The following is a 13,236-nucleotide window of genomic DNA, read 5'->3' as shown; positions in this document are numbered from 1 at the left end:
GGGTGTGGGTCTCAACCAGAGTCCCAGGTGAATCTTAGGGTTAGACAAGTTCCGAAAGAGTCACTAAAGAGTCTTGCCTCCTTTTTAGTAGGCAGTGCATGGACCCGGAACTTCGAGGGCTGTGCAAAGCGTCCGTCCGGGACACTCTGTGGCACACCCAGGGCGTGGGCTGCACGCATTAACGTCAGTCCCTGAACTACCCGTTCACTCTATTTGTCCCTCGTCAAAGCGGAGGGCAGAAGAATGCCCTCTAGCAGTCTCTGCTTTCTGTGGGCTTGGATTCTGGGGAGTGCGCACTCTCTCTTCATCAATAGGAGTGGGTTTTGCCGAATGTCTCTACACCATGTTGGGCCTCTGTTCAGCTTCTCCCTCCCATGAAAGTTGCTCTCAGCTCAACTAGGTTTTCCCTCCACATTGAAAAGATTTTAGTGCTGCAGCCTCAGAGAGACTCGGGACAAAGCCTGGAATGACATTTGTTGCCCTCAGATGAAAGGAATCGTCCTCTGCTGGCTGTCGGGTGGGGGTTTGCTCTCCGCTGGGGGACTGTGTGAGAATGGTCAGCGGTGGCTCCAGCCCCATACTGTGTGCTCCAGCCCGGCGGGTTCCCTCCCTCTTCCGGGGAGCAGGACAACCAGGTGTCCTTTCAAAATCCTTTTATCCTTCGTGCTGGTTAAATTGAAAGGTGTTCTGACTCATGTAGCAGTGTCTGAATTGTTCTTTATAGCAGCGTGGTCAGGGGAAGGTCAGAAATCATGCGTTGTCACTCACATGTCACTTCAAGTGGCCTCAGCTTTTTGGCAGCTACTGTCTGGCTTCTGGTAGGCCCAGCATGTGTGAGCCCCCCGAAGGAGCAGTCTCAGCATTGAGAAGAAAATCAACTCCTGACCCTGTAGGTTAGGGCCCAGTGATGCAGACTCCGGGGAGAAGGGCGCTGGGCTTTGGGCCCGGGAGTTGCCGCCTGACCGACCACTGTTTTCCTCGGGTCTGTGTTTGCTGTTTCTGTAACCACGTGCACTTACCCGCACACGTGCTCGCTGAGGGCACCGCACCCGTGATTTGTGTTCATTCTGCATCTGAGAGCGCTTCGGAGCCCGAGATGTGGAGCGATGCGCGGGTGCTGGTGCGCGGCTTTGACTACATCCTGCCGGCGAGCCTCTTCCCTGGAGGCGGAAAGTGGCGCTGGTGGCAGTGGCAGGAATCTTCACTTAAGCTTTGCTCCTTTCCCAGGAAAGAGACGGCTTTGGAGGCCTTGCAGTGGCCAGAGGACGAGGCCGTGGCCGTGGCGACTGGAGCCTGGGAACCCCTGGTGGCATCCAGGAGATAACCTACACAGTGCCAGCAGACAAGTGTGGCCTTGTCATTGGCAAAGGTAGGAGGCAGCAGCTGGGGTTGCTGGTTCCCCCCCCACCTGCTTACCTGAGAGCAGACAGCTCACACGCCTCCGGAGCACGAGGGCAGGGCTGTTCGCCACGCTTGTCTCTGGCGTTAGCCGCCTTCTGCGGGAGTCCTTCTTTGTGCGGTCTTCTCATGAGTGGGGGCAGAGCATGGGGACAGGTGACAAGAGAGACCCACCGCCTCTTAAAGCAGCCTAATTGCTGGAAAGGCTGAACATTTGCCTTTGAATGTTTGTCTATCAGCTGATCAGTAATCAGCTTGCCTCCAAAGGAACTTAGAAGAGCAGTAAAGATAATTTCCTCCAGCGAAGATTGCTTTCTTCCTTCCTGGATTTGGGTGCTTGGTCTTTGTTGACACCACGTGTGAAAACGGTTTTTACCCTTTCAGCCCATTTACCGCGCGTCACAGACACCCTGCGGAGGGAAATAAAAATTGATTTGCTAGTTGTTTTCTAGGCATTTTAGAGAAGACTAGATATAACCCTTGTTCATGGCTGGTGTGCTCCTTCCCACCTTTTGATGAGAAGCGAGGAAGGGAGCGGGCACATTTCTAGGCCATCAGGGCTGGTTCGTCTGGGCTGGCCTTGCCTTAAAACCAGGAACGGCTGCCGAAAGCCCTGGTTGCTGTGGCTCTGGATTGAGCACCAGCCTGCGAACTGAAGGGTCACCGGTTCAATTCCCATTCAGGGTACATGCCTGGGTTCTAGGCCAGGTCCTGAGTTCGGGGCGTGCGAGAGGCAGCCAGTCAATATTTCCGTCCCTCTCTCTCTCTCCTTCCCCTTTCTCTGAAAATAAATAAATAAAATCTTTCTTAAGAAAGAGAAAGGCCGCTGAGAGCCCATCTGTGGTTCACGGTCCATTCCCCCCACCCCCCCCACCCCCAGCAGCAGCTCAGCTTCTCTCTGTGCCCCAAGCAAAGCCTTGGTGCCCGCAGATAACTCTTTGGTGTTGGGTGTGGTATTTCAGGAATAGCCTTCTCCCCACAATTTCTCCAGCTCCCGTGGTCCCGGGGCATCTCTTAGCGGTGGTGGGGCAGGGTGCTGGCTCTCCCACAGAACCTGATTTGGGAATGTCTACCGTGGCAGCAAGCTGAGGCCGCCACTGCGCTCCACACAAGCTGGCGTGGGCTGGGAACTCCCGACCCTCTCTCTTACCGCCCTGCCGCTGCACTTGTCCCTGTCCGCTGACCGCATGTTTGTGCCCTTACAAAACGTCCTTCTCCCGCATCTGTGTCATCTTGGAGGTTCTCAGAGGTGGTGTGGACAATGTGGGCGTGTTTCAATTTTCTGGCAGGGTGTCCATGCTGGAAAGTGTTGGTGGCCTTCGTTAGCCGCCCAGATGCTGTGATTGGTGAGACACACTACCCAGCCCCACACCCTGGTGGCTGCGAGGGTCTTTATTTATTTATTTTGAGAGGCAGATCTAGGTTCTGTGTCTTGTAAGAGCCATCTTTATCAACTTGGTTTTCCTGCGAACATGCCTGTTCTCTAGACACCAGCTGTCTTCACTGTGACAGTGTCCCTCGCGTTCCCAGGACAGACAGCCTCTCTCAGCGTGTCCTCTGCAGAGTCACCCCGAGTGATCCGCCAGAGGAAGCGTGACGACAGAGGGAGCCGTCACTGTGCCCAGCGCTCCGGTTACAGCCTGGAGAAGCCTAGAAAAGCTTTGTTGGGAGGGTGGGGGGCCCTCCATGCCACCCACCACCACCAGGGCTGGATAGGAGCTGCTCCTCCTCCTTGGGAAAGATGTGGGGCTGGGGTGGGGGCAGCGAGGGAGAGGGGAGGGCGCCACACGCAGTCAGGCCCTGCGCCCCCGGCCTGGCCCCAGCCCCAGCCCCAGCCCCGGACAGACAGACGCTGCGCCTCCCCTGGCTGCTGGATTTCCATGATAAACACAGCAGTGCTGACAGATAGTGTGGCCAGCCCTGCTCTTGTCAGCCGGCCTTTTAGCAGGTTTGATTGATTGCTTTACGATTTCACGACCAGCCTGGGGGGCCCCTGGTGGGTCACTTCTGCCCCCCATCAGGTGGAAGAATGGAGTGGGCTGCCTGAATGAGTCTATAGACAGCCACCATGCGCCAAGCTGGTGACCTCATTTTGAAGGAAGATAAACTTAAATTAACTCCTTCCGGCACCGGGCAGTTTTGTGGGGCCGCCTCCCCTTGTTACCATGCTCCGCAGGCACAGGCCTCGGGAGAGGGCCTGCGGGGCTGCTGGGCTGCGCACCGAGTGCAGGGAGGGGCCTGTGGGGTCTCCTCCCAGCCCCCACTGCACAGTCACGGGGCCAGCTGGGTGGAGGCAGGCGGTGCCGGAGAGCGGTCTCCGCTGTCTTTGCTCTTTGTTGCTCCCCAAGAGCACTGTTGCCGAGGAAAGAAGCTGTTCACGGGGCAAAAACCTGAGTCCACCCCTGTGAGTGAAGGGCAGCGGAGACAGGCCCGGGGCTGTCCCGCACTGTTCCTTGCTGTCCCCAACACCAGCATGCTCGCCCAAGATGGACCACACAGGGACACTGTCCTTAAACCATCGCCAAACTTGGAGAAAATCACACACATGTGACTTTCGTCTGCCGAGTCCTTTTTATAATTAGCTTTTGAATGTAAAACCACCTAAACTAAACCAACATGCTGCCCACGCCAGACCTGGAACAAAGCTTTGTCCAAATGCCTGCAGCCCCCGGGCTCCTTCCCATGGTTCGAGGGCCGCTCGCATCGCCCGCAGGAAGGGTGGCTGGACCCAGGCTCCAGCTTTGCTATTGACCCCAGTAGTGTCCCCTGGAGAGGACGGGTGTCCCTTAGGCACCCCCTCCTTGGCTGGATGTTCAGCCGAGGCCTCCCGCCGGTGGGGTGGAGGGCAGGTTGGGGTGTGTGAAGGACTATGGACGTGTTACAAGGAAAGAGCGCATATCATGTGACGTTAGTTTTGACTCCGGAGGGCAGGGGTGACACAGACACTGGCCTTTAGTTGTCACTTTTGATCCTTTGGGGCGCCCAGGTCCCTTGCACCAGCGTTTCCACAGATTGTCTTTTTCCACTTTTGCAAAAACTGCTACAAGTTTCCCTTGTATTCTGCCCCCCCCCCACCCCAGTTGTATGGAGCCAATCTGTAAGTTCTGTGAAATTTCAAAAGAAGAATCAAACCATTGTTATATTGGCGGAGCTTTTGTTATGCGAATTTCATTAAGAGACTGGGGCTCTCACAGGTTTCTCAAAGAATCCAACTAAATTTTCATTAGCCTGGTTCCACCCAGGCCTCTGTGACCCCCGTCCTCCGGCTGCCTCTCTGTCTAGACCTGTCCCCCCCACGGAGAAGGCAGGGACTTGAGAAGTGACAGGATGGGGTTTTCAAGGCCCTGGTGGGTTCCAGGCATTGTTGGGCCCTGTGGTTGTCTGCCTGACCTGCAGAGGGAGGGAGAGTGGCAGAGCAGGGGCCCTCGCTGGGGCCGAGGGCCCCCAGTGTGCCATGGCGGGGCCACCAGGTCGCTTGTCTCCAACGGAGAAGGATGGAGTGTGTTCCCTGGGCCAGCTGGCGGGAGCCTCCTGGGGCTGAGCTCCATTGTGAGCAAACCCCTGGGCCTGGGCCTGGGCCTGGGCCTCGTTCCTGGCCTCTGTGGAGGACATTGAGATAGAAACCAGCAGGTGCCATTTGGTGTCTGTCGCTTCAGCCTGGCTCAGAGAGAAGGAAAAGCTTCCCATCAAAAGTCTGGGTGTGCAGACGAGAGCGCCCTGGTGTTCGTAAAGTCCATAAAAAGTACCCACGTTGTCCGGACGAGGGCAGGTGCAGGGAAGACCCCGTCCTCGTCTTCAGTCTGGAGAAGAGCCCCACACACCTTCAGGCCTGCCCCCCCCCCCCCCCCCACCACTTACCCTTCCTCTCCTGTGCTCCTGCCTGCAGGGGGCGAGAACATCAAAAGCATAAACCAGCAGTCAGGCGCACACGTGGAGCTGCAGCGGAACCCCCCTCCCAACACCGACCCCAGCCTGCGGATATTCACCATCAGGGGGATTCCTCAGCAGATTGAGGTGGCCAGACATCTCATAGATGAGAAAGTTGGCGTACGTACAAGGTCCTTTCCCCACCGGGCTTACTAATAGCTGGATTTTCTGGTGGATGTCTAAGGTACCTGTTTTTCCCCAGAACCTTGTACTTCCTGTGCCTTTCGGGCCTCACATCACATGAGGGCACCCCCTCTCATTTTGCTGAGGGGGAAGGTCGGGGCCCAGGGGTACCAGGCCCGGGCGCCCGGAAGGAAGCCTTCTGGCAGTACTCACCCAGGCCGCCAGCTCAGGCCCTAGAGCCGTGTCCCCTGCAGGCTAGATGAGCAGTGGGGGCAGCAGCCTCCCCCAGCACCACCCCCGGCGCGGCCGTGGCGGCCGGCCCTGCAGGCGGCTTTCATTGACTCTGGCTTTAGTTTCAGGCACCTCAAAGCAGATAAAGAAAGGGAGTGTTGATGGAGGACAGATTGGCCACTGCTCACCTCAAAGGGGACGTAGAGTGGCAGAAAGAGCCGTGGGCCAGCCTGAGTTGACGGGAGAGTCAAGCAGGTTGGTCCCTCCCCCAGGGTGACACACTAGGGCAGGTGTGGTGCCAGTGTCATCTGCGCAGCGGCCCTGGTCGCTCACAGGGCAGAGCCGTTGCTGCCGGTCCCATCTGCTGTGGGGAAGGAAGGCTAGCGCGAGTGCCATAGGGTGTTTTTACTCCCCTTGAGCCTGTCTCCCCAAAAGCGGTGGTCTGCCTCGGGGGCCGGGCGGTGGGCAGCGGTGCCGCGACAGTTAGTGAGCGTTCCCTCCACGCCGCCACAGGGCCCCGGCCTTGGAGCACCTGGAGCCTTCGGACAGAGCCCCTTCGGCCCACCTCCTGCCGCCCCTCACCAAAAGTGAGTCTTTCTGTCCATCCCAAGGGCCCTCCTTTCTAGCTGCCAGTGCCAGCTGGAGGCCTGACATCTGGGTACAGGCAGGTCTCCGCTCTCCCTCCCACCCGTGACCTTCTGGCCGGTCCGCAGGTTGCTGAGCAGTGCTGGGCTGAGAGCCTTCCCGAGGGCATAGGCTTTGGTCCCTGACAGCATCCCTGGAGGGCGCTCACCCCCCTGGGGCTGGGGGGAGGGGAGGTTTCTGCGGAAGTCTGTCTGTTGTGGGGTCCTCAGTCCTTTGACCTCCTTTTTCCACTCTCAGCACCTTTCCTCCGAGGAGCTCAGGGTGCTTCCCCAACATCGCTGCTAAAGTCAACGGAAACCCCCACGGCACCCCTGTGAGGTCGGTGACGTGCTTCTGCCCTGTCGGTGTGGCTCCCAGTCAGGACGAGGGCAGTGGCCGCCTGGCTGCTGCCAGGGCCCCCTCCCGCCCATTGTGCCCGCCTGGGGTGGGGAGGGTGAGCGATGAAGCGGCAGACAGTGGGATTGGCGGGAAGTGGACTGAGGTCAGGGGGGTGTGGCCCCCACTAGAACAAGTGACTGTCCTCCACAGTGGTCCTCCGGCCTTCCTGACCCAGGGCTGGGGCAGCACCTACCAGGCGTGGCAGCAGCCAGCACAGCAGGTCCCAGGTGAGTTTCCCCAAGGAGGAGGGGCTGTGCGCCCCCCTGCCTCTCACTTAAAGGGCTCGAGGGGCTGGTGCATCTGAAATGGTCTCATTCCAGCTCTGCCAAAGGCCTGCAGCTGGGCTGGGCTTGCTGCCCTCTGTCCCCCAGCCTGTGCTCTGCCCCTCACCCTGTACTCTCCGAAGCAGCCCCCAGCTTGCTGGGTGCCCTGCCAGTCCCCTCCTTTGACTGCAAGGTGTCATCTTCCTCTCTTCTAAGATGGTCAGCGCCATCTTAAGGCTCCTCCTGTCTCCCGAACTTTTCGGGAAGTACGTGCTAGAGAGTCAGCTCTGGTGAGCGACTCCGAGGAAACTGAAGAAGGGGGCCCTTGTGGGAACAAAGCCCACACCCGCGCTGCTGCCCCATGTTCACTCTGAGCCTCAGTCTTGGGCCTGTTGCTGGCAGAGCCCATCTTGCACAGTCTGGGAATCGAGAGGGTGCGTGTGTGCGTGTGTGCGTGTCATTGCTCGTGTGTCTGTGGCATTGTTCGTGTGTCTGCAGAGTGTCCTGACTGCGTGCTGGACCACAGGCCGGTGTCACAGCTGAGCACAGAGAATGAGCCCGGGGTTTGGGGCTGCGCCTTTCCCTTTGAGCAGCATGCTAGTGGGGCAGCCCTGCCCCAGACCCTGGTCAAGGCCAGTTCGGGCGCCCTGCGGGGTCAGGAGGCCAGAGCTGGGCGGCCTCGGGCATGTTCCACCTTCTCCGGGCTCTGAAATCACGCGGTTGTATTTTCTCCTTTTCTCCCACTGAATTTCTTATTAAACGTCCCAAACACATAGAATATTTTTGAAAACTTCGCTGTGAACACCACTTAGATTGCATCGTTCCTTGTCACCAGACGCACTTGGTCCTGGTGCCTGGTCGTGTTTAGGTTCCTCCTGTTCGTACGATTAGAGAACCACCCTGAGATGTGAGGTGCCGGGGGTTGACTTCACATTTGTCCTGTTGCCCAGGACAGGACCTGTGGGAAGCCCTAAGCTTGGGCACATCTTCACATTGACGCCCAGGGACACTGACCTTGGGGGCATGGTTCTGCGGAGGCCCGAGGCTGGGGAGAGGAGCCGGGCCTTTGGGCTGAGGGAGAAGACACAGGGCCTGCCTGGTTCCGGCCTCTGTTCGCCGGCCTCCATCTTTCGGGGAGCTCAGTTGGTTTACTCGGGGTGGGGGTTGCAGATTGAGAATTGGGTTTGGTCGGTGAGATCTGGCTTTAAAAAGAAGCCCTGCTGGCCCACACCCTCCATGTCCGAGGATGGACATGTGGCTGCCCACACCCCTCATGCCTGGCCTTCCCCAGGCCAGGTCCCCCAGTTCTATGCTCCTGCCTGCCCTGGTGGGAGAGCAGGAGGAAAGGGGCTGCTCCCCTTCTGTGCCCTCCCCAGCCCACGCCACACCCCATCGCCCGCATCCCCACGCCCCTCTGCTGTCCTCAGGGTGTTCACCTGTGGGGACACGTGTGCTGTGCAACACGCCTGCTGGCCTGTCCTTCGTGCCGCTGTGGGCTGGCCTCACTGCGGACAAGTCACTGAAAGGGCCTGAGCAGGTGGACACGCAGCCAGCCTGAAGTGGGCAGAAAACGAGGTGTCGGCTTGGCGCCAGGCCATCCTCCATGCTCTCCATGTGCCTGGGCAGGCAGGGGCTGCCCGCCCGCCCACCCATCTCTACGCCCCTGCTGCACTGAGAAGGCACCGGCGTACACAGGAAGGGGAGGCGGGAGCGAGCTAGTCCTGTCCCCTGCGCCAACCTCAAAAGGCAAAAGGCTAGGTTGTGTCGGGTGCCTGACAGCCCCTTACGGAGGGGCTTCGTTTGTCTCCACCAGGAGCTCAGTCTCTGGACGGTGTCCTGAGCGTGTGCTGCAGCTGTGCTTGTGCAGAGGTGACACCACCAGTCCCTGAACAGAAGGGACAGGTGAAGTGTGCCCAGCGCCATTTGGCCTCTGTCCCGTTGGGAGGTCCATCCAGGGAGCTTAGCGGACAGTCCATCTGGCCCTCAGGCTCTGCTCCCCTGCAGTTCCGGTCCCTGTCTGAAGAGGGTGGTGGCTGTTCGTGCAGTCGCCCTTGAGGGGCAGCGGCTGCCCAGCCCCAGCTTCCAGGGGATCTCAGTTGTGCGAACGCCCCCTGGACCTGGGTGGAGACCCTCTTTGGTGTTAGTGTAGTCATCTGCTGCCACCTTCTTCCTGGGCAACCGGACGTGGGTTGAGCTGCAGTGGTGTGTGGCCGGGGCGAGCAAGCCAGCACAGGGCAGGGCCTAGAGTCAGCGGCCAGGCCAGGGGCTGGGGCCAAGTGGCGGCCAGGGGCCTGACTGCTTTCGTGTTCTTCGCACAGGCCAGCAGAGCCAGCCACAGAGCAGCCAGCCCGACTACAGCAAGGCCTGGGAAGACTATTACAAGAAGCAGAGTGAGTGTATTGGCCCTCCCAACGACCAGGCCCCAGCCCCCCAACCCCATGCCTGCAGCCTTCTCTGCCCACAGCTCCCTGTCACCTCGCTCCTTTAACACTTCCCCGTCTCACTCGTGTGGATGCTCCCCTCTGACTCTGCCCTTCCGTGTGTCTGTCAGAGGAGGTGTGCGCCAGCTGTTCGCTTCCTCCCTCATCCACCACGCTCTCCCCTTTCTGGAGCCCAGGGGGTGTGGCACCTCGACTGGGCCGCCAGTGACCGCTGCTCTGGTCCTATTTAGAACCGCGTGGCCAGGGCACAGACTGGCCATGTCCTGTCCCCTGCCTGTGTAGCCGCCACCAGGTTCTTTTGGCCAGTTCATGGTAGGTGGAGAGAGATGACCCATGGGGCTCAGGGACCGGGGCCTGCGGTTGGAACAGGTGTTGAGATGTTTGTTTTTCTTAAGTAAGCTCGTTTCCTTAAGAAACTAAACTAGGGTTGTTTTTTTTTTAACGGAGGAAGAAAACTAGCCATAGCAACCCAAAGCCCCAGGTGAATCATTTCAAATTAGTCCTGAATTCTCTGGAACTGCTAAGCCTGGGTGTTCAGGCGTTGGCAGAAGAGGTGCCTCACGTGGCTTGAGTCTCAGGGATGTCACTGGCGAGTTGGAAGAGCTCAGGTCAAAGGCCACCAAAGAAACAGTCACTCTGGTGTGGTGTTTGAGTCAGCACTGAGGGAGGGAGGTCACCATCACCCGGAACACTCAGTGAAAGTCCAGGTGTCGCTCTCCCCCGGACCTCCCTGTCCTCTGTCTCCTGCCTCCCGCCCCCCCGCCCCCAGGCCAGGCAGACCGATGCGGAGAACGGGGTTCGGAGTAGACACCGTGAGGGTCTTGCAGGGCAGAGCAGAGAGCAGCAACATGAGGCTGACCATGCTTTGGTCTCCAGCACTCTGGCCTCCTGCCACCAACATCCTAAGGGAGGGAGAGAGCAATGGGCTGTCTGGACGCCTACGTCTTTTAAGAAGGGATCCCTCCCAGTGTCCTTGACCCCACTCAGTGTGACCCCGCCCTGATGAGCCCTGTCTTTCCCTTCGTCCATCAGGTCACGCTGCCAGTGCCGCTCCTCAGGCCAGCTCCCCGCCAGACTACACGATGGCCTGGGCGGAGTACTACCGACAGCAGGCCGCCTTCTACGGGCAGACGCTAGGGCAAGCTCAGGCCCACAGCCAGGTGTGTAGCCAGCCCGCCCAGACCCCGCAAAGGAGAGGAGTTGGTTGGGTGGCCCTTCCAAGGACGTGCCTGGTCCTCCCTCAGACCCAGGCCTGAGGCCGCGGAGCTGAGTGGCACTCCATTTCTCCTTCTGGGCCTTAGTTTCCCCAACTGTGTATGAGAATGCCAAGCTCAGATGACTCCCAGCAAGCGTGGCCCGGTGAGTGGCAACTGTGAAGCTCACAGCCCACTATGCCCTTAGAGGGGGTGGTGTGACCAGGTGGCTGCTGCAGCCTGTGGTCTGCAGTGAGGGGCTGCTCGAGCAGGGCTGGTCCACAGCCTCTGAAGGTGGGGCAGGGCAGAGCGCCAGCACTTCCCCATCCAGCGGGAGCCCTGGAGGGCTCTGTTCAGTAGAGGCCAAAAACGCATTTATTCACGGAGAGAAGGGGGCCAGATGCTCCCGCAGGGCATGTTTCAGGGGACCTGATGCCACATGGGTCCCCGGGGACAATATGTCGTTTAGCAGAGGCTCCAGACCTAAGCTGATTGGCCACCTCACTGCCAAACTGGCCCTCTGTGCCTGGGTGCTGTGGAAGCAGGTGTCCCGGCTGGTGGGTGACCCCGAGGAGAAGTATCACCAGCTCACTCGCCTTTCCCCTTCCCAGTAACCCCCACGGAGGGCCCTGGGACCCGCGCTTCAAGCGAGGTTGTACTGGGCCAGAGCCCCAGCTGGAGGGAAAGTGGGAGACACCTGGTTTGTGTGCTCCGCTATAGAGGGAGACGGGAGGGGCACCCTGTTGACACAGAGCCTCAGACTGGACACAAGCCCTGGGAGGGCGCCGCCGCCGCCGGCTGACTTCTCTCCCCTCCCTCCCACAGGAACACTAGGACGGCAGCCAGCGGCGCCCCCAAAATCATTGTGAACGGGAACCTGTTTGTAACAGAGGTTTTTAGATTTGCAAACATTTTGATGAAGAACCTTTGTTTTGTTCTGTGAAACACTATTAACAGAATTTTTCTAAAAATCAGGAAATTAGTCACTAAAACTTGCTGATAATTTTTGTTTGTTATTTCAAATGTGGAAGCTCCGGTATTTTTTTGGAGCAATATCTGCAAATTCAGGCAGCAGAATGTGCCTCATAACAGTGACATTTCAACTGGTGTGTTTTTGTTTTTGTTTTGTTTTGGGTTTTTTGCGTGTCTTTTTATTTACAGTTTCTTTTGCAACAGAAAGTGGCTTGGAAGTCTTAGGTGGTATGTAACAAATTATTTTTAAAATTTTTTAAACAATATTTAAATGTTCTTAAACATGTAAATTCATTAAATGTTTTACTTCTAATTTCTTGTACCTTTGGCTGTCTGGTTTTATTGCATTTTTTTAAAAAACTGAACTATTATGTATTGTAATTAATTATGTGAATTCTGAATTGAGACAGAGAACTGTACTGCTGTCCAGCAGGGGTCGGGGGGCGTTTTATAGGGTCTGTATAATTTCTAGAGTTCTAAGGGTAATATAAAAATGTGTTCATGTGTCTAGCATGTTTTTTTCATGTCTCCATTACCTTTGAAATTGTGTATCTAAGACCTCCAAGCTTGTTTTAAAAACAAAACAAAAAACCTTTCTCTATTCTCTCAGAAATATACTGTTATTTTTAATATTAAAAAGAAATTCAATATAACTTTTAACACTGTGGAACATTAAACCGCATAAAAATGTAGTAACTATTTTTTAATTCCAAAGCATTCTTTGCTTTTTTCTTTTAAATATTTTTTAATATTTGTCAGATTAACTAGATGAATAAATAAATCTAGTATTAACCACAACACGAATTAAATAATTTTGATTTAATAAAAGGGATAATATTTCCAGTGTTTACTGTAGTGTATCTTGTACAGATAACATGTATTTTTAAAGGAAAGAAAAACAGACTTGAAGCTATTTTTTCTTGCATTTTTAATTGACCTGGGAGACATTCCGTTTGAAATGTACTAAAGTTACAGTTTGTTTTTTCTCCTTGTTTTCCTTATAAATGCTTGAAATGTCTAACTATTAAAAAAGGCCATTGGAAATCTTATGCATGTTGTTTTAAAGAAAGTGGTCTTTTTATTTGACTGACAATTCATTTTACACTCTATATAATAAAATTTCCACAAGACATCTTGTGGGTGAAGTATTTTGAGTCCGTTTGCTTTCCATTTGCTTGTCCCTCCCGCCACCCCTTACCTGCTGCCCCCGAAACCAGAAGTGAGGGCTCTTAGCCTGTCACCCGACTCAGTCTGTGCACGACCCAGATTTCTAGCTACTTCATCAAGCTAATTTTATTTTAATGGCTTTGTATAATTTGACACTTCGACTTGGGCGCCTAGGTCACTGTCAGCCCCTCCCTCTTACCTGTCACGAATCAGCGCCTCTCTGGCCATGGGTGTGGCACAGCAAAGTCAGGAACAGTGTCCTCGGGGGGGTAAGTGGGGCTGAAGAGCCGTAGAAGAGAGTCAGGTAGGATGAGCATGCCTTCCTGGAACCGAGTCAGCACCACCTGCCACCTGCCTGGAAAACTAGGACTGAACCCCTGGTGGCCTCGTGCACTGGCTGCTGCCTGCCAAGGTGGCCTGCCACCTGTTTCTCTGGCTGCAGCTCCTGTGACCCACTCGCGCCCATCCCCAACACTCAGCCTGTGGCTGACTTCCGTC

General features: G+C 56.4%; 1 protein-coding gene across 2 annotated transcripts in view; it reads left to right on the top strand.

Moving 5' to 3' along the window:
• Window positions 1-12,719, top strand: part of FUBP3 (far upstream element binding protein 3) — a 47,877-nt gene extending 35,158 nt beyond the window's left edge. For both annotated transcript variants that reach the window (XM_053919675.2, XM_053919672.1), the window contains exons 12-19: window positions 1,228-1,369; window positions 5,285-5,445; window positions 6,193-6,266; window positions 6,562-6,642; window positions 6,853-6,929; window positions 9,284-9,355; window positions 10,439-10,566; window positions 11,425-12,719. In XM_053919675.2, coding sequence (XP_053775650.1) covers window positions 1,228-1,369; window positions 5,285-5,445; window positions 6,193-6,266; window positions 6,562-6,642; window positions 6,853-6,929; window positions 9,284-9,355; window positions 10,439-10,566; window positions 11,425-11,433 — 744 coding nt within the window. In that variant the 3' untranslated portion in view covers window positions 11,434-12,719. The remainder of the gene's footprint in view (window positions 1-1,227; window positions 1,370-5,284; window positions 5,446-6,192; window positions 6,267-6,561; window positions 6,643-6,852; window positions 6,930-9,283; window positions 9,356-10,438; window positions 10,567-11,424) is intronic.
• Window positions 12,720-13,236: the final 517 nt, after the last annotated feature.

Source organism: Desmodus rotundus, chromosome 1 (genome assembly GCF_022682495.2).
Source record: "Desmodus rotundus isolate HL8 chromosome 1, HLdesRot8A.1, whole genome shotgun sequence".
Lineage (NCBI taxonomy): Eukaryota > Metazoa > Chordata > Mammalia > Chiroptera > Phyllostomidae > Desmodus > Desmodus rotundus.
This window is presented reverse-complemented; position numbering and strand designations above follow the sequence as displayed.